The sequence below is a fragment of the Rhinopithecus roxellana genome, chromosome 17, assembly GCF_007565055.1.
Source record: "Rhinopithecus roxellana isolate Shanxi Qingling chromosome 17, ASM756505v1, whole genome shotgun sequence".
NCBI lineage: Eukaryota > Metazoa > Chordata > Mammalia > Primates > Cercopithecidae > Rhinopithecus > Rhinopithecus roxellana.
Window position 1 is genome coordinate 80,510,630 of NC_044565.1, and position 20,842 is coordinate 80,531,471.

The 20,842-nt window shown below is 45.0% G+C and overlaps 1 protein-coding gene across 4 annotated transcripts in view; it reads right to left on the reverse strand.

The window, feature by feature from the left end:
- Window positions 1–3,406, reverse strand: part of ATL2 (atlastin GTPase 2) — an 80,519-nt gene extending 77,113 nt beyond the window's left edge. For 2 of the 4 annotated variants that reach the window (XM_030921425.1, XM_030921428.1), the window contains exon 1: window positions 3,161–3,302. In XM_030921425.1, coding sequence (XP_030777285.1) covers window positions 3,161–3,278 — 118 coding nt within the window. In that variant the 5' untranslated portion in view covers window positions 3,279–3,302. Of the gene's footprint in view, window positions 1–3,160 lie in introns of all 4 variants that reach the window. The other 2 variants (XM_030921426.1, XM_030921427.1) reach the window with 2 other exon arrangements.
- Between the last annotated feature and the right edge of the window lie 17,436 nt (window positions 3,407–20,842).

The window sequence follows — 20,842 nt, forward strand, 5'->3', positions numbered from 1 at the left end:
TGATTCTCCTGCCTCAGCCTCCCAAGTAGCTGGGATTACAGGCATGCGCCACCACACCCGGCTAATTTTGTATTTTTAGTAGAGACGGGGTTTCTCCATGTTGGTCAGGCTGGTCTCAAACTCCTGACCTCAGGTGATCCACCTGCCTCGGCCTCCGAAAGTGCTGGGATTACAGGCGTGAGCCATCACACTCAGACTCAGACTGCTATCCATTTTTAAAGCCGTAGAGAAAGCCCTCAAGTGTTCTGATCACGTGTGGTGTAGAGGACTAACGGATAGGAAGAAACCTACTAGAATAATGAATTAACTGTGGAATCAAGTTCAGTTATTCTATGTTCACATCTACATTCCTTAAAGTAAATAACTCGCAAATTTTCGAGAAAGTAAATAATATACCTGGACTTTGAAAACCCAAAATGTCTAGAAAATCAGAATACCATTACACTTTAAAAAGAAGAAAGAAAAGAAAAAAGCTGCTTCACTGCACCTATCTGGAGAAAATCCTTGCTCTGTAAAGCTCTAAACCACCATTACCAAAAAAAAAGTTTAACTTCTACTCCTATGCCTTACATTTCTGGTTGTTAACTTTAAGAGCCTGCCAAACAGCTTTGCTGACAATTGTGTGTGTCAAACAGGTCTTCCAAATGACCATTAACAAATTTTTAATATATCTTGCTATGAAGTTCTAAAATTTAAAAAACATATGTTGAACTTCAGCATCATCACACTAGTTAAATCAGTCTCCCCGTATTCTTAGCAGCTGCCTAATACCAACTGTGGAAAAAGCATAATTTTGGAAAAGGTCTAACAATTTCAAGAAAGTTACTTATACTTGTGAATATTTCAAAACTTTAAAGTTACAATACAGTCACAGAAAAATGAATCCTGAAATACACCTATGTGTACTTGACTTAAGGCCATAATCTTATTTTCACTCAGGGTTTCTTTTCCCTATAATATCTTTACTGTAAGGCAGCTCCTTCTCCCTAAATAATTTTGAAGTATTTCAAAACACTTTACTAAATAGATTTAATCATATCTATGGAATCCTATCAACTTTAAAAGCCAATAAAATGAGGGCTTATTTGCTTTCTAAAGATCCTACATTCCTAAAAGAATAAACACAAATCATCTTCCTAACACTAACCTACTAAAGTGACACTTGGCTCACCCCAACTTGGTTTTTGAAGCTTATTTCTCCAGGAAGCAGACGGAGACAAAGAGTTTCTACAGAGTCAAAAATAGATGATTCCCTGTTCATTCACAGCCTGTTTCTTCTTACTTTAAACACAAATCCTACCAACTTCATTTAGTTTGTAACTCATTAATGAGTGGCTCGGAGCAAATAAGCAGATACAAGGGCTGTTTTAGGCAATCATTTGCTGGGAATGGCTATCAAGTGAAGGTCTTCCTGCCCTGTCCTAAAAAATAAAGGACAAAAACCTATGAGTAGCAGACAAAAGCATTTATTAAATAATAAATGGTGGGCCTTATTTCAACAACAATCTGAAGAGTATCACCTCTTCTCAAAGTACCACAGCACAAAAACTTTGATAACCATAACTGAAGTATAAATTTATGTTTCTTTTCATAAGGTAAATACATAGAATATTTTGAAACTGCATCTAAAGCTCTTACCTCAAAAAAAAAGAAAGAAAGAAAGAAAATAATACACACATCTTCCCCTAGAGTCCAACCAAAAGAACGAAATTAATCCATCCGCATTCCAAAACAACTAATTACTTAAGAAATCCAACCAGCACAGATCTAAGGCGAAGCTTCTTCTTTGGTAGTATTTTATTCTACAGAGTGCTGCCATTGTACAAACAGTTCTGTCAAGTGTTTTGGTTGGCAGACGATAATAAAATAAGCTTTATTTCCTTTTCTTTCTCCCTTAGCAAAACTCCGGTCTGTCATCACCTCTGACATGCGCCAAGGACTACCAGGAATGATGAAGTATATTTCAAATAAACTTTCCTATTAAAGCGAGTCCTTGTGGTTAATATCATACCAAAATGTTTTACATTGTATCCAGCAAAACCTTTACAGACTGTAAAAAAAGAAATCTTAAGACACGAGCTCCTATTTAGTGTATTTAATAATAAACTCTTATCTTGGCCGTACTTACCAAACCGTAGGCTTTTACTATTTATAAGCCTTTGAAAAAACTTTACGCCTTTCTTAAGTACCATCAAAATTTTCAATCAGGATTTCATGCGATCAATTCGCACCACAGTGCGAGATCAAATGCTAAACTCCTATAAATAGGGGTGTTATGAGTGAGAGGGATACACAACACTGCGCTGCCAACGCAACTGCGTCTTCAAGGGGGCAGGGGCGCTCCTGGTACACGTACAGTAGGAGCTCACATTCAGCAAAAGCAGGGAGTCAAGGATCAGGTGACTTCACACCACAGACACTTTCAGAGTGATCAGGCCTTACTATCGCCCAAATGACTCGTAAACGGCTCATAACCCCAGTTTGACCGAAAATCTGGACTTGCACCCTAGCCACGCACAACCCGCGCGAATGGGTTCGGGAACCGAGGAGCCTCGAAACGCGAGCCCGGGGACAGAGCCCTGGCCTGCGGACTGCGGTTCCCTCCAGGAAGGGTGTCTAAGGAGCTTTCGGACCCGGCAGCAAGGTGTCTGCTCATCACGCGACCTCCTCCTCCGCGGGGCCCATCGTGTCCCAGTCACCCCTTCCTCCCGGTACGCGCGAGGGACAGCGAGTGCCTGCCAGCTAACGGGTCGCCCCGCCGCGTCCAGAGCTCGCCGAGGGGAGCGGAGCCGCAGCCGACCTCCCCGCGCCCTGGGCATGCGGCCACCGCTCAAGGCCGCCCCCTAAGGTCGGGGCGGACACGGCTGCAGCCACGCGGCGGTCTGGCGGGCAGGGGGCCGGGCCGGGCGCAGACGCGCGCGCCACTGGTTCTCCCAGCAGCTACTGGAGCCGCGGCCCACGAGCAGCCCTTTCAGGCCGCGCGCTGCGGGAGCGCGGGGCGCGGCTGAGGCTAGGCCCGGCGGGCAGGCGGGGCGGCGGGAGGAGACCTCAGCCAGCCGCGGACTCCGACCCCGCCGCCTGCGGCCGGTGCCCGCGAGCCCGAGCAGCGAGCGTCCTCTCCCCACCAGGGACCCGCGGCCTCTGCCCCGCTGGCCCGTACCTAGGGAGGCCGTGGACGAGACGTGGTTAACCGCGGCGCTTGGGTCGCTGGTCCGCCGCCGGCGCCGCAGCCCCTGGTGCGGTTGCTGTCCTCGCGCTGCCTCGTCCCCCTCCGCCATCTTGTACCGATTTAAAATTAACTCCCCACTGACGTCAAACGCCGCCGCCGCTTTATCAACCTCCCGGGAGCCGGCGGGGCGGCCGGCGGGTCCTAGCGCCTCCCTCGGCCCGTATCTCCTCGCCCTCCCTCCGCCCCCGCCCCGCCCATCGCTCGCTCGCTCCGCCCCCGCCCTGCCCGCCTGCAGATCCGTCTCTCCGGCTCCAAGCTTCTGGTCGGACTGGGGCGGGGATGTCCCTGTCGCCGCCGTCTCACACCCCCACCTCCCTGAGCTCAGCACCACACCCCCTTAGCGCTGGGCCAGGCTGTGCAAACGCAGAAGGGATCTCCACAGAACTAAGTCCCTCCCAATTCGCTTTACATCTCTAATCATTGATTCGTGCATCCTGCACGTGAGGTGGCTTTCGCACCCCTTCTTTTCATCGCCCCCTCCTCATCACAGCCATTCCCCTCCTCTCTCCCCACCCACCCCCCAAGCTGTTGCCAGTGCCTCTTTTCCTCTTGATCTTTTCTCTCCTCACCCAAGTCCTTACTGCTGCTTCCCCTCCCCCCCCACCATCCTAAGGTTTGTTTGCATTCGTTCCCCATCTATTTATGAGACCCTCCCCCATCTTCTCAACTGTGTATACCCTGGCCCTGTGCTCCTAGCACCTTACAGAGGCAAGCCACGAAGCACTCTAATCGTAAAATGAATCGTGGCAGGTTCTTTCCTAATTGTGATGAACCTTCTTCTGGGGATCCAGTGACATCCAGTAGAAAGTTCAGGTCACTTTTTAAAATACAAGTCAGCCTGTGGAGGCGTCTGTGAAACATGATCCCTTTGGATTTTTACCATGCTGCCAGCTGCATTAGAAATTCCTCTTCTCCAGTAAAAACAGATGTCTGGGTGTACAAACAGCTGTTTTGTCCAGGTCTTCTCATAAGTCTAAAATTCACAGCCTGCACGATCTCTAGAAAAGCACGATCTCTAGGAAAGGTGGTGTTATTGAAGCTTTCAAAATCCCATTCTAGGCAGGGCGTGGTGGCTCACGCCTCCCGGGTTCAAGCAATTCTCTGCCTCAGCCTCCCCAGTAGCTGAGATTACAGTCCCCTGCCACCACACCCTGCTAATTTTTGTATTTTTAGTAGAGACGGGATTTCACCATCTTGGCCAGGCTGGTCTTGAACTCCTGACCTCGTGATCCACCCGCCTCGGCCTCCCAAAGTGCTGGGATTACAGGCGTGAGCCACTGCGCCCGGCCCATCCAAATATATTTCAACAGAATATGGAGTTTGTTCTCATTGTCATATAAATCTAGGTAAATAACTATATACATGTTCTTGGCAATATTCTTTGAGTTACTAAGGTTCTAGTTCTGGGACTTGAACCATCTCCACAATCCAAAGAACAGTTACCCTTCCCCCTCCTTCATATTGGTGGCAGGCTCTTTATCAACTTGTTAAGTGATATTCCTCTTATGTCCTTGTGATATATGATTTGGAGAACTCACTTTGTCAAGACATTTTCTGTTTTATCATTGGCCTGGAAAACATAGTATTGAAGAGGAAGAAGAAGAAGGAGAAGGAGGAGGAAGAGAAGAAGGGCAAAAAATCTTCACAAGGATTGTTCTACAAAGATTTATTTACTGTCATTTACTCACTAAACAACATTTGCTTAGGCACATGGAAAAAAGAAACCATTTACAAACAGCACAGCATAGGCCGTTTGCTAAATTAAGGTTGATACAGTCAATGACAACAAAATCTACCTGAATCCTTACCAAACTGCAGTGTTCACCTAAGCCAGATCACTCTCTATGCTTAGCATAGGCACTCCTTTGGAAGGTATTGAACATCTTACATGTAATAAAAGACCTTATGGTTTCTTTCACTGTGCCTTCGACTTTAAGGACTTCAATTCTATCTACTAATCCAGGCTGCTACCCTGTGTGTTTCGTGTTTTGATTGGTTTGCTCTTTTTTTATTTTCCCTTGCCTATGTTCTTCTCTTTTTGGTGTTCTGCCTGTCTTGTCTCCCAAACCCACTCTCTCCCCAATCTGTGGTTACTATACCTGAATCAAGAGAAGTCAAACCCTTACTGAAAAAAAAAACAAACAAACCAGGCTTGGTGGTTCATGCCTGTAATCCCAGAACTTTGGGAGACCAAGGTGGGAGGATCACCTTGGTGGGACCAAGGTGGGAAGATCAGGAGTTCAAGACTAGCCTGGCCAACATGGTGAAACCCCATCTCCACAAAAATACCAAAATTAGCTGGGCATGATAGTGGGTGCCTGTAATCCCAGCTACTTGGGAGGCTGAGGTGGGAGAATCACTAAAACCTGGGAGGCAGATGTTGCAGTGAGCTGAGATCATGCCATTGCACTCCAGCCTGGATGGCAGAGTGAGACTCCATCTCAAAAAAAAAAAAAGGCTGACCCTGGGTACACTGCCTATGAGTTAGCCCTGCTCCGCAAGAAGCAATACCGTTCAAAAAAGATTGCTGCCTGACACCACCAGCTCAAAAAACAGAATTAATTAATTAATTGTTTTTGTCCAGAAAAAAGTCAGTGATTCCTAAGGAAATTTTTTCCCTGCCACCTCTCAGGGAGACATTCTTTCTTATAAGTCTTCTATGGGAAAGCACAGGGTACTGAGAATATGAGAACTGACAAGAACTTGCCCTAGATCATTTTAACCTTCATGGAGATGGTGTAAGATAGAAGGAATGGGCCGGGCAGCGCGGTGGCTCATGCCTGTAATCCCAGCACTTTGGGAGGCCGAGGTGGGTGGATCCCTTGAGCTAAGGAGTTTGAGACCAACCTGGGCAACATAATGAGACCCTGTCTCTACAAAAAATACAAAAATTAGCCAGGCATGCACCTGTAGTCCCAGGTCCTGAGGAGGTCAAGGTGGGAGGATTGCTTGAGCCCATGAGGTCGAGGCTGCAGTGAACCAAGATCATACCACTGCACTCTAGCCTGGGTGACCAAAAACAAAAAGATAGAAGGAAAGGTCCTCCCTGTGAGAGGTAGCGATTTAGATATCCGTTCGTGGCAACCACTCTCTTGCCTGGGGTGATATCAGATGGATGGGGCAAGGTTAGAGTAGGGAAAAGCCAAAGACAAATACAAAGCAGTGTTGTCAATAGAAAAGGTGTTGGATGTTGCTGAGGCTGAAATGAAATAAACTACACTCTCTGAGAATGAAAAAGGCTGTCTATGTTGCGGGCAAACCGCATCTCTGCAGACCTTGTTATCTTTTCAGTGATGTGTTTCCTGGAAGTTTTGTTTAAGCTACACCCTGCTTGCAAACTGTTGCTCCTGAAGATATGTATTTTCTTGTGCAAGAATGGTTTACAGAAATGAAGAAGTTGTTTCTCTGAGACTACGTGGAGTTCTGGACACAGGCAGAGCTGCTTCAGGGCCCAGGTTACAAAAAGCAAAACAGGGCTGGTAAATTGGCCTCAGAGACCTGAAGCACTGGAGGTACTACAAAGCAATGAGCTTGACCCAGTCGCCGATATTCTCATGATGGACTCTGTAGGCTCCGTTCATTGACCTGAGGGGTAGAGACCATTGATTTGTCCCAGAAGTTGTACAGTGACTGTGGCTAATGAACTGATTTGCCACAGGTGAGGCTTCCTTTGGGGGAGGGGCCAGGGAGGAAATATTTTGTAGGGACAGAGGGAAATCGGAGTTTCTGCTGGAGTAGATGTGAACAAGAAAACGGACTCTGGTCTTGGCTTTATCTTTGTACTTGAAAAGTAAGTAAATAGAAGAGAATAGAATAGGAACTCTGGGTTATTGAGTGGCAGAAAAATTTTATTTATATCCAAAGCTAGTGATTCAGGGTCTAAGAAGACCTTCTAAGAGAGATCAAATTAAGAACATCAAGAGTTGCTGGGTATGGTAGCTCACGCCTGTAATCCCAACACTTTGGGAGGCCAAGGGGGGCGGATCACAAGGTCAAGAGTTTGAGACCTGGCCTGGCCAACATGGTGAAACCCTGTCTCTACTAAGAATACAACAATTAGCCAGGCATGGTGGCACGTGCCTGTAATCCCCGTTACACAGGAGGCTGAGACAGGAGAATTACTTGAACCCGGGAGGCGGAGGTTGCGGTGAGCCAAGATCCCACAGCTGCACTCCAGCCTGTCTAGAAAAAAAAAAAAAAAAAAAAAAAAAAAAAAAACAAGAAAGAAAAAGAACATCAAGGGTTTCTGGGGCTAATACTTGTTGTAGGAGCCTGGACATGGGCGCATACCTCTCTGGCATAGTCGTTCAAGTTGACACTTGAGGGCATCTTCAAAGGCATATATTAGCCCCATATGAAACACTGTGGGTAGATGGGTTTCTGCCTGGGTTTACTTCTTAATATTAGGTGTTCTTTTTTTCCTTTTCCTTTTTCTTTTTTCTTTCTTTTTTATTTTATTTTTTTTTTTTTTGAGACAGAGTCTTGCTATGTCGCCCAGGCTAGAATGCAGTGGCGCCATCTCGACTCACTGCAAGCTCCGCCTCCCAGGTTCACGCCATTCTCCTGCCTCAGCCTCCCCAGTAGCTGGGACTACAGGCACCCGCCACCATGCCTGGGTAAGTTTTTTTATATTTTTAGTAGAAACGGGGTTTCACCGTGTTAGCCAGGGATGGTCTTGATCTCTTAACCTCGTGATCCACCCGCCTCAGCCTCCGAAAGTGCTGGGATTACAGGCATGAACCACCGTGCCCGGCCAAAGTTCTTTTTTTTCTAGAGCAAGGGATAGACAGCTGTCCCTTGTTAATGCAAGAGGGAAATAATGATCCTTCCTAGCCATATTCCTCTGCAGGGGCAATGACTTAAACTGGGATACATGAGTATCAGAAGGGCTTAGTGGAAAAAATAGCAGCTTTGAGTTCACACCCCAGCTCTATCTACCTCTTGGTTTTATGACCAAGATCATTAACCTCTCTGACCTTCAGTTTCCTCTGCTGTAAAAAGTAAAGGTCTCTTCCTTGCATTTTTCATTATGATTATAGATCACATAGATAAAGTAGCCCAGTGCTGGCACATGGCAATAAATGATAGCCATCGTGATTAATGCTCCAATAAAACAGCTCTTTTAAGTCTAAGAACGGATTAAAGAGCAAGAACACAATTAGTAATAATACCTGTTCATAATTTCATTTAATCTACGAAATACTTTCATGAGGGAAGGATTGTCGACATCATCCTCACCATCAGCATTCTACAGAAACAGGGACTTTAAAATGTTACATAATTTCTTCAAGGCCATATGACTAGTAAATTGAAGAGCTGAAATTTGAACCACTGAATTCTGTCTGTTCTGAGAGCCCATGTTCTTTTTTTCTTTTCTTTTCTTTTTTTTTTTTTTTTGAGACAGAGTCTCGTTGTGTTACCCAGGCTGCAGTGCAGTGATGCGATCTCAGCTCACTGCAACCTCCGCCTCCTAGATTCAAGCAATTCTCCTGCCTCCACCTCCCGAGTAGCTGGGACTACAGGCACATGCCACCATGCCCGGATAATTTTTTGTATTTTTAGTAGAGATGGGATTTCACTGTTAGCCAGGGTGGCCTCAATCTCCTGACCTCATGATCCACCCGCCTCCACCTCCCAAAGTGCTGGGATTACAGGTGAGAGCCTGGCGAGAGCCCATGTTCTTTTTTTTTTTTAAGACAGGGTCTTGGTCCTGGCGCGGAGTAAGACTCCATTTCAAAAAAAAAAAAAAGGACAGGGTCTCACTCTGTCTACCAGGCTGGAATGCAATGGTGCGATCTCGGCTCACTGCAACCTCCACCTCCCGGCTTCAAGCGATTGTCCTGCCTCAGCCTCCCGAGGAGCTGGGATTACAGGTGCATGCCACCATGCCTGGCTACTTTTTGTATTTTTAATAGAGATGGGGTTTCACCATGTTGGTCAGGCTGGAGCCTATGTTCTTAACCATGTATCTTCAGATAACAGACTAGCATTGTGGCTAGGTACTGAAAACTCTATAATCACCTTCTACAGACAACTAAATAGCTAGAAGCATGGCTTCTGGATGTCCGGGGGACTTTGAATAGCTGGAGAGGACAAGGTTCAGATTTAGGTCACCCATGATCAAGATAACCGGCACTGTCCTAGATGCAATTGGTAGTTCCTACTTGAACGACTGACTTCTATAGAGTTCATAGGTGTCTTGTAGTTACTGAAATTATTTAGTAGCAGAAGGAACAAAAGTTCAAATCCAGAAACTGGATTTGTTTATGTTTGGAAAATTAGATAGATACTGGTTTTTTAATTACACTTCCCATACAGAAGAACACTGGCAGGAACTCTAGGCACAATATAATATCCTATAGTACATTTTAAAAAATAAAAATAAAGGAGTGGCCAGGCACAGTGACTCACGCCTGTAATCCCAGCACTTTAGGAGGCCGAGGTAGGCGGATCACCTGAGGTTGGGAGTTTGAGATGGGCCTGACCAACATGGAGAAACCCGATCTCTACTAGAAATACAAAATTAGCTGGGTATGGTGGCGCATGCCTGTAATTCCAGCTACTCGGGAGGCCGAGGCAGAAGAATCGCTTGAACCTGGGAGGCAGAGATTGCGGTGAGCCGAGATCGTGCCATGGCACCACAGCCTGGGCAACAAGAGCGAAACTCAGTCTCAAAAATTCAGTAAATAAAAACAAAAAATAAAGGAGTGAAAGTAAACACCATGACACAGAAAATGTGCTTGCAGCTTGAAACAAACATTGCCATGTGCTTTAGATTCCTCTGAAAACGGGGTAATGAATGGTATCCTCCTTGGACAGCCTATCTGGACCACGCCTCATATGTTTCTCATAACTTGCCTGCCACCAGGAATGCCTTTGAAATCAGTGGGAAATCCAGACTTCATAGAAGCAACTGCATATCTTGGCCTCTTTTAAGATTAAGACAATATCTACATTGGCCCTATTACAGCCAACATAACCTCTCTGTAAGAGAGCAGCCAAATCTTTGTTTCCAACTCACACTCAAGCTTAATTCCTAACTTCTAAAAACTGGCTAATTGGAAGGAAGAAACACTATACCTTGACAATGTCCTTAGAGTCACTGTCCATATCATAACCTATTTAATTATTGGATTCACTGCCACTAGAGTCCTTTCATTATACTTTGATGGTGAAATCTGTACTCACCTTAAACACTGCCTCCCAGCCTCACACCATTTCTCCCCTTCCCAAATAGTCTTGGGGTCTATCTTCAATTATAAATGCTCAGAATATGAGTTCCATCTTTTCATTTTCCCAATAGTTCTTTGCTCAGACTCAAATATTGCACGTAATGCCACTGCCACTTGGTCGGCCTGGCGAATATTTATCTTTCAAGCTTATCCTGATCACCCTCCAAGAAGGCAAGCTATAATAAGACATAATAAAATGATTGTTGCTTTAAGACATTTTGTTTTGTAACTGGAGAGCAGCCAAATATTTCCTTTCATCTCTGTAATTTATTATAGAGCAATAGGTAACCAGAACACATATCCAGGGTGTCATACCAATATATAAACATATATATGTGGTAAATGCATAAGCAAATACATAGCAATAATAAACTCTGAATTCAGATAGTGCTAATCACTCTGATAAAATTACTTGTTTGCTTCTGCTGTCTAAAGCAGTGGTTCTTAATTTTTTCATATTGTTTTGTTTTACAGTGATACAAATGACAAATGGCACTCACCAACAGGACATGTTCCATAGGTGTGACCCAATATCCATTGGTGACCACTGTAAATGAGACTATGTGCCTGTAAATGAGCTCCTATCAGGAACAGATTTAGTATTTTGGGGGGCCTGAAGCTTCTACAAGTTTGAGGAATTTCTTTAAGAAAACAAATTGTGAGGCAAGGCGTGATGGCTTATGCATGTAATCCCAGCACTTTGGGAAGCCAAGGTAGGTGGATCACTTGAGTTCCAGACCAACCAAAGCAAAATGGCAAAACCCCATCCATACAAAAAATACAAAAAGCCATGTGTGGTGGTACACACCTGTATTCCCAGCTACTTGGGAGGCTGAGGTGAGAGGATCACTTGAGCCCAGGAAGTTGAGGCTGCAGTGAGCCAACATTGTGCCACTGCACCCCAGCCAGGGCAATGGGAGTGAGACCCTGTCTTGAGAAAAAAAAAAAAAACAAAAAAAAAAAAACACAAAAAACAAATTGTGAAAGTAAACGCTTATTTAGCATAAGAAAATAAATCCCCTCAAAATCCCAAATTTTATCTAACACATACCACAAACATTACAAACACACAGAAAAATAATTTTTTTATTTATTAACTTCATGGCATACTTTTCTAAAACCACATTTTCTGGCCAGGCGAGGTGGCTCACGCCTGTAATCCCAGCACTTTGGGAGGCTAAGGCAGGTGGATCACAAAGTTAGGAGATCGAGACCATCCTGGCTATCACGGTGAAACCCCATCTCTACTGAAAAAAATACAAAAAAAATTAGCTGGGCGTGGTGGCGGGCACCTGTAGCCCCATGTAGTCCCAGCTACTCAGGAGGCTAAGGCAGGAGAATGGCGTGAACCCGGGAGGCAGCAGAGCTTGCAGTTAGCCGAGGTCACACCACTGCACTCCATCCTGGGCAACAGAGCAAGACTCTGCCTCAAAAATAAAAAATAAAATAAAATAAAATAAAATAAAATAAAACAAAATCACATTTTCTTTTTTCTTTTCTTTCTTTCTTTCTTTTTTTTTTTTTAAACAGTCTTCTCAGCTCTTTTGCCCAGGCTGGAGTACAGTGGTGCGATCTCAGCTTACTGCAACCTCCACCTCCCAGGTTCAAGGGATTCTCCTGCCTTAGCCTCCTGCATAGCTGAGATTACAGTTGTGCACCACCACACCCGGCTCATTTTTGTATTTTGAGTAGAGACAGGGTTTCGCCATGTGGGCCAGGCTGGTCTCGAACTCCTGACCTCAAGTGATCCACCCGCCTCAGCCTCCCAAAGTGCTGGGATTACAGGCATGAGCCAACTCGCCCAGCCTAAACCATTTTCTCTGAATTTTGCTGTATAGTCTTTGACTCTTCATATTATGCCAATTTGGGGATATCATTTTCTTTTTTTTTTTTTTTTTTTTTTTTTTGAGATGGAGTCTCGCTCTGCCGCCCAGTCTGGAGTGCAGTGGCGCGATCTCGGCTCACTGCAAGCTCCGCCTCCCGGGTTCACGCCATTCTCCTGCCTCAGCCTCCCGAGTAGCTGGGACTGCAGGCGCCCGCCACCTCGCCCGGCTAATTTTTTTGTATTTTTAGTAGAGACGGGGTTTCACTGTGTTAGCCAGGGTGGTCTAAATCTCCCGACCTCGTGATCCGCCCGCCTCGGCCTCCCAAAGTGCTGGGATTACAGGCGTGAGCCACCGCGCCCGGCTGGGGATATCATTTTCTAAAGAGAGAATAGAAAGGCAATTCAGTTTTTCCTGTAGTGTAGTGAATAAAGTTTTTATTTATCTGTGACTTAGAAAATTCTCTTTCAGTCTGGGTGTGGTGGCTCACGCTTGTAATCCCAGCATTTTGAGAGGCCAAGGTGGGCTAATGCTTGAGCCCAGGAGTTCAAGACCAGCCTGGGCAACATAGAGAAACCCCATCTTTGCAAAAAATATAAAAGTTAGCCAGATGTGATGGTGTGCACCTGTAGTCCCCGCTACTCGGGAGGCTGAGGTGGAAGAATTACTTGAGCCAGGGAGGTTGAGGTTGCTGTGAGCCATGATCGTGCCACTGCACTCCAGCATGGGTGACACAATGAGACCTTATCTCAACAAAGAAGAAAGAGAGAAAGAGGAAGGAAGGGAGGGAGGGAGGGAGGGAGGAAAAGGAAAGGAAAGGAGGAGAGAAAGAAAGAGAGAGAGAGGGAGGGAGGGAGGGGAAAAGAAAAGGACTCAGCAAATTAAAAATGATGGTTCATGGTGGTTAGGTGGAAATGGGCCTTAGTCATCCCATTCTTAGCTTCTCTTGGCTAGGACCCAGAGGTCATCACCCTCACTATAGAGGATTAGGGAGGTAGCTGAGTTAAGAACCAGAGGTCATCGTAGTGGTACAGGGGTGTTCAGTCTATGCCAGGAATCAGATGGATGCTGTAGGTAAGATTAAGACAGGTACACCAAGGAGACCTGAATCACAAAAAGGAGCACCAGGTCCTAGGTAAAAACCAAAGAACAAAGCATAGGGTCAGCTCCAATTCCAGGGATATGAGCACAAGGGACCCAGGAACCAGACTAGCCAACCCACCTCACAGCAGAGCCCACCAAAGCCCCACACAAGAGCACTAGGATCCAGGCACACATCCCAGGCCTCCTCCCCACTGATAGGTGGTCACACGAGAAAGCTTCCCACGTGTCTGCAATCTTGTTCCTTTAACTGTTGTTCAGGAGGGAGTAGAAAAAACGGAGCCTAAGATACCCAGAATCAGATTCTCAAGTCACAGAGGAAACTCGCTAGAATCGTCTGTTAACACTTAATACAACATCTAACATTTATCAGGTACTTATATGTGCCAGGAATTCATATGAAGTAATAATTTATTACTTTTTCTTTTTTTTTTTTTTTTTTTGAGAGGGAGTTTCACTCTTGTCGCCCAGGCTGGAGTGCAATGGCGTGATCTCGGCTCACTGCAACCTCTGCCTCCTGGGTTCAAGCAATCCTCCTGCCTCAGCCTCCTGGGTAGCTGGGACTACAGATGTGTACCACCACGCCCAGCCCATTTTTTAATTTTTAATAGAAACAGGGTTTCACCATGTTGGCCAGGCTGGTCTTGAACTCCTGACCTCAGGTGATCCACCTGCCTCGGCCTCCCAAAGTGCTGGGATTATAGGCGTGAGCCACCATGTCTGGCCTACTTTTTTTTTTTTCCCAGTTAAACCTCACAATAACTCGAAAACAGAGACACTCTTACATTTAATATTTTATGCTGAGAAACCTGAAGCCAAGAGAAATGAAATAATTTGCCCCAGACTACCCAGTGTAAAAAATAGTGGAGTTGGGCTTTGACCCCACAGATAAAACTCGGGTTCACACTCAGACTACTAAACTCTGTTGCCTGTAGTAGCTTGAAGAACTCCAGATGTATGATACAAATAACTCCTTGGAGTTGGCCTAACCATTCCCCACCACAGCTCCCTTCCTTGAATTAGGATTTAGGTGATAAACAAACCATCCAAGGGTTCAGAGTTGTCAACTCTCCACTATTGAGTCAACGATCTTGTTGAATACCTATAGTGTTTCCATTGGGCTTTTTTTTTTTTTTTTTTGCCACCACCATCACCATGTGACATCAATGGCAGATCTCAGAAGATAAAATGAGTGCTGCTCCAATGTATTCAGTGTAGTCTGCTTCTCAAATTCAGAGCGCAAGTTGCTCTGTTGCTGGAGAAGCATTGTATGCCTGCCGTCACTACTCTGTGGATATCACACCGGGGCTGTTACCCATTGCATTGAGTCACAAAGGCATTGCAGGCCCTATGTGACTTAGGTGGACCCCTACCCTGCTTTTGTTGCCCAATGCAATGCCCATGTGACTTAGCAAAATTCCTACTCTGCTTTGACTCTGCATATTTTCAGAAAACAGGGACCGGGTGCGGTGGCTCATGCCTGTAATCCCAGCACTTTGGGAGGCCAAGGTGGGCGGATCACTAGGTCACGAGTTCAAGACCAGCCTGACCAACTTAGTGAAACCCCATCTCTACTAAAAATACAAAAATTAGCCAGGCATGGTGGCATGCGCCTGTAATCCCAGCTACTCAGGAGGCTGAGGCAGGAGAATCGCTTGAACCCGGGAGGCAGAGGTTGCAGTGAGCCAAGATCGTGCCACTGCACTCCAGCCTGGGCGACAGAGCAAGACTCCGTCTCAAAAAAAAAAAAGAAAACAGGATGTCTGTGATCAGAGGTTCCTTCTTAGGCAGCTTACTCCACCTCTGAAGAACCTCTAACTTCATTATAATCCAATTTCCATACTAAATGACACTCCCGGGGCGCCATGACAGTTGACAATTACCATGACAACAACAGGAGGAAACCAAAAAAGGACAAAAGGGAGGCAGTTCCTTGATTCCAAGTAAATCTCTGTCCCTTCCCAAGAAAAAGCAGAAATATACCTCTCCTCAATCTTAATGCCCAACCCCTTCATCAAGCATACCCTGTATGCGTAACTTGCCGGTTCCCAGGAGCCGAGAAGTTGATTTGTGAGCTATACTCCCACTTCTCCCATTCCGTGGCCATGAAATAAAGCCTGCACTGCTTGACACTCACTTTCACTTTTGTGTGTGCCGAACAGGAAAGAGCCCTTCTTGGGGTAACCAGGAGACCTGGTAGCAGGGTTGTGCTGGCAGCAGCAACCCACCCCTCCATCTTGTACCCATTTTCTGCTCCATTCGAGAAGTCTCTGCAGCATCTCCAGGGCACACTCTCTCCCAGCACAACCATGTGTTGCATATTTTTAGAAATAACCACACTTGCTGTGGGTAACCCAGAGACTGGAGCAACAGGGCTCCAGATTCTGATTCTGAATTTGCGATAAGATCCCTTGAAAATGTGCTTAACCTTTATGTACCTTCATTACACAAAACTGAAGGGAGTGCAACATACCAGTATCATTTATGGGCTTGTTGGTTATTTCTTGAGCAAGTGTTGATGTTCATGCGATTCTGTGCCCAGCCTTGCCATCCCCTCCAACACCCCTTCCATCAGCATCTGCTTCCCTCAGCACTCTCAAGACAGAGCCATATCCTTGCTGCTCCTGACAATGCCCGTAAAGAAAGTCAGGATCTGTGCCAAGCCTGCAGACTGCTGATGCTCCTAGAGTCTCTGGTCCACTGGGTACCACAGCTGAGAAGAATTCTGTGCACAGCCATGCTTTGTTCCTAAGTGATTCTGCTTGTGCCTGAAGATTCCCAAAGTCTTTCATAATAGTTTTGCAGTTTCTTGCTCTCACCTCTTGCTGGGAATGCCTCAGTCTCATGAAGCCAATTCCTCTGTTTCTGGCCTCACCGTTCTAACCATGGGTCTCTGACACCTTCCAAGAGGGCAGGCAGGGCATAGAGACTGTGCCTGTTCCCCACCATTCACTTCTCAGGCCTTACTTGCAATGAATCCTGTCTGTCTTCCCCACAAGGGCCTGGATGTTTGACCAATCCAGCACAAAACAAGGAGACAACAGTAGGTGAAAACTGACACTGGGAAGAGGGAGGCAGGAGCTGAAAGGGACTTGAAAAAGAAATATTGTCCTCACTAGCTATATTTTAGCCCCAGCTTGGTAGGTCAAAGTTGCCCCATAACAGATGTTTATAATAATCATAGTTAGTAATTTCAGCATAGATTAAGTATTTTCTCATGTTCTTATTTTAAATAGGGAGAACCAAGACCGTGCAGGTCCATATGGGAAAACAGCATTTTTAGATTCTAGTTCACGGGCATATTTAAATCTGAAGGTCAAGACCTATACTACCCTTGTATCCCAAATTAGGGTTCTCTCCTCACGTAGGTTCATGTTTTCCTTTATTTCATCCTTAACTGATGGTGACTGAGAGGATTTTATCACATACAGGTCAATGACAAAAAGCTAGAAGGAATTCACCACGTCTGTAGGTTGGGTACTTGTTCTCTACAAGATTGGCAGGTTATTTCTCTCATAAAAGTTGCAATTGTGTAAAAGAACACAGAGTCTTTCAGTCTAATTCTTTGACAAGGAGAACTACTATTGAGTGGTTTTAATATCATAATGCTTATATGAAAACTGGAGAGCTGGTAGCCATTCTTCAGGGAGCTGAAAGTGGTGGAGATTAAGCACTATAGTCATAAGACTGCTACGTGGCTATTTCCCCCAAGTAAATCAGGAGAATTCCAGGAGGCCACTGCGGTTCCAGGTACACACCTAGACGCTCTCAGAAGGGTGGAAGAAAAATAACAGGCCTCTGATGAAAAGTCAAGAAAATGAATATTATGGGATAAAGGAGCTCTTTGTGAGCAGTTGAGAATGGGAAAGAGGGACTAAGAGGAAGTCAGATTTATGAAGGTGTAACTGAAGCAAAGGAGTTGTGTGTCCAGTGGGAGAAAAGAGAAATTAGGCACCAAAATTTCTGGAATGAAAAAAAGAGAAATAATGGAATGTAGTCGAGTCCAATATGATTCTGGAGAATCTGAACCCAATCACTAAATAATGGAGGTCCCAAGCCCCATAAGCAAGGAATGAAGAAGAACATCTTAGTTTCTGGTCTATCCTCTCCAACATTCACTAAAGCAATTCCCCAAAGCAGTAATTTGGCCAGCTATTCATTTCCCCTTGTGGGGCAGGGAGAAGAAGGACAGAGACAATGAAGGTGGGAGGGAAATAGAAAGGACAACAGCAGCAAATACTTTAATAGAGGAGAGACTTAGGAGGTGCTGCTGGGGAAACAGAAAGAAATGTAGGATCTACAGGGGGTGGGAATCCGGTAGACCCAGCATGGGGGAGCAGTATCTGCACTGGGCTTGCAAATAGTGATAATAGCCAAAAGGTACTTTTGTAGGATTGAGATCCTTTGATAATCTGGACCCTTTACACAGTTCAATAAGCATGCTGATTTAAGTCTGAGACTGCAAGGTCAGTCTCAGTGGCTCATCCTGTAACCCCAGAAACTTGGAGGCTGAGGCAGGAGGATCACGTATAGTAGGAGAATTGCTTGAGGCCAGGAGTTGAAGACCAGCTGGTCAACATAGAGAGACTCCGTCTCCACAAAACATTTAAAAATTAGCCCAGCATGATGGTGTGCACCTGTAGTCTCAGCAACTAGGGAGGCTGAGGCAAGAGGATCGCTTGAGCCCAGGAGTTCGAGGCTGCAGTGAGCTATGACCACACCACTGCATTCCAGCCCAAGTGACAGAGACCCTCTCTCAAAAAAAAAAAGAAAAAGAAAAAACCCTCCAAGATGGCACTTGATTCCCCACATAGTGCACCTAGGGATATGACATGGGGCACAAGCTCCTAATCCACCACAGATACCCAAAATAGCTCTCTTCTCCCACCAGTGAGACCTCTGATCACACCCACACCTTCAGCAGGTTCCTCCACACACAGACAGTTGTAACCTGTGGAGGCCTTGTCTTTGAGCATAAAGGCCAACATTAGCATTCATATCCCGCCTCTAGTAAGTTCTTTGTGGACACAATCTAGTCTTGAGGAGAAAGCTGGTTTTTTTCAATATTCTAAGTGGAAAATCATTGATAACACATTTTTCAGTTAGGATGCTTTAGGAGAAAGTAACAGAAAACCCAACCAGAAATGGCATCAATAAAAAGGAGACGGTAGGCCGGGCGCTGTGGCTCACACCTATAATCCCAGCAATTTGGGAGGCCGAGGTGGGTGAATCATGAGGTCAGAAGTTCGAGACCGGCCTGGGCAATATGGTTAAACCCTGTCTCTACTAAAAATACAAAAATTAGCCGGACGTGGTGGCACGTGCCTGTAGTCCCAGCTACTCAGGAGGCTGAGGCAGAAGAACCACTTGAACCTGGGAGGTGGAGGTTGCAGTGAGCCGAAATCACACCACTGCACTCCAGCCTGGGTGACAGAGCAAGACTCTGTCTCAAAAAAAAAAAAAAAAAAAAAAAGGAGAAGGTAATATCTCATATCACAGTAAGTTCAAAGGTAGAATGGTTTCAGGGTTGGGTTAACTGACTGCTCAATTACAGCATTAAGTCACCTGTTTTGTTTTCCAATTTTCTGCTTTTTTCTTCCTCTATAGGTTGACTTTTGTTCTCATATTTATCCTGCATAGCTCAAACTGTTTGCCAAAGTTGTAAGTGCCCCATAAAGATACAACAGGGGAACAAAAGAGTGTCTATTTTCTGCCTTGAATCTCTTCTTATTAAAAGGAAAATTTCCCAGACGCCCCCTTAGACTTTCCGTCAGTCTCTTGTGTACCCAGAAGTGATATATATATCCACTCCTAAACTAATTTCTGGCAAGGAAAATGGACTCACCATGGTTAGTTTGATGTAATCAAAGTCCACACTGCTTTGGGCTGGAAACAGTTTTCCCTGAAACATGTAAGTGGCCTGATATCTTAACAAAATTGGGATATTGTTAGCAGGAAGAAGGGTAGAATGGCTGATGGAAGGGCAGCCCGTAATGTCTGGCATTGATAAGAATACTAGGCATGACTTCTAAGCACACTCTGACCTACCATCTCCTTTTTTTCTCCTATAATGCACTTGTCACGAGGTAAATGCCCCATTTACTTGGGTATAACTAAAGTAATGAAGGCCTTTATACAGCAGGAACCCCTGAGAACCAGTCAAGAATTCTGCAGTTCCCAGAGAAATTAATGTGAGTTACATGTGGTTTATATTGAAACATGCCACCAATTGAGAAGCTTAAGTTACACCAATGATGGTGAGAAAGGACCTTCCAGTTATCACTAAGCATCAGGCATGTGCTGTCCTTGTTCTTCCCTTGACCTGGGTTGTGTACAGAGTTCCTGGGTTTTAATGAGGCCTTGCTGCATGGTTGAAAATCCTGTTTATCTTATTGTCACATGTATCCTTATAATATAACCCCCCCCATAAATTGAAGTGACTTGAATAAATGTTGGGTTTTTCCCTTCAGAAAATCAATTTAGCCAAGGGACTTAGGATTGGGAGACTGAGTGAAACCTGAAGGTTTGTTTTGTTTGATACTCACATAGTTGACTTACAAAGTGTTTTTTAAAATTTTTAAATTAATTATAAACAATTAAAATCAGAAAAGTACACATATTTTTTAAAGTATGCCCCATCTCTACAAAAAAATTAAAAATTACCTGGGTGTAGTGGCGCACGGCTATAGTCCTAGCTACGTGGGAGGCTGAGATGGGTGGATTGCTAAGCCCAGGAAGTCAACGCTGCAGTGAGCCATCATTGTGCCACTGCACTTTATCCTAGGCAACAAACCAAGACCATTTCTCAAAAAAAAGTAGATTTCTGGTTTTAAAAGCTATCTGAAGATCTGACCACCTGAGCCAGTCTACTTATATAGTGACCACTGTCTGAAGCTGACTAGTGGGTCCTCCTTTGATCAGAAATAGATTCTCCAACTTGCCACAGACTCCATTTCACGCTTGTGCTACCTGCCTGGCCCATCTCAAGCATTTGAACTCATGGCCCCTGGCTACCTAATCAAAAATACCCATGGAGTTACCTAACAGACCTAACTCAAGAGTCATAGTCAGTACAGTAACCAAAACAGCATGGTAGTAGTACCAAAACAGACACATAGACCAATGGAACAGAATAGAAAGCCAAGAAATAATACCGCACACCTACAACCATCTGATCTTTGACAGAGTTGACAAAAACAAGCAATGGGGAAAGAACTCCCTATTCAATAAATGGTTCCAGGATAACTGGCTAGCCATGTGTGGAAGATCAAAACTGGACCCCTTCCTTACACCATACATAAAAATCAACTCAAGACCAATTAAAGACTTAAATGTAAAATCTAAAAACATAAAAACCTTGGAAGATAACCTAGGAAATACCATTCTGGACATAGAACCAGGCAAATATTTCATGACAAAAATGCCAAAAACAATTGCAACAAAAACAAAAATTCACA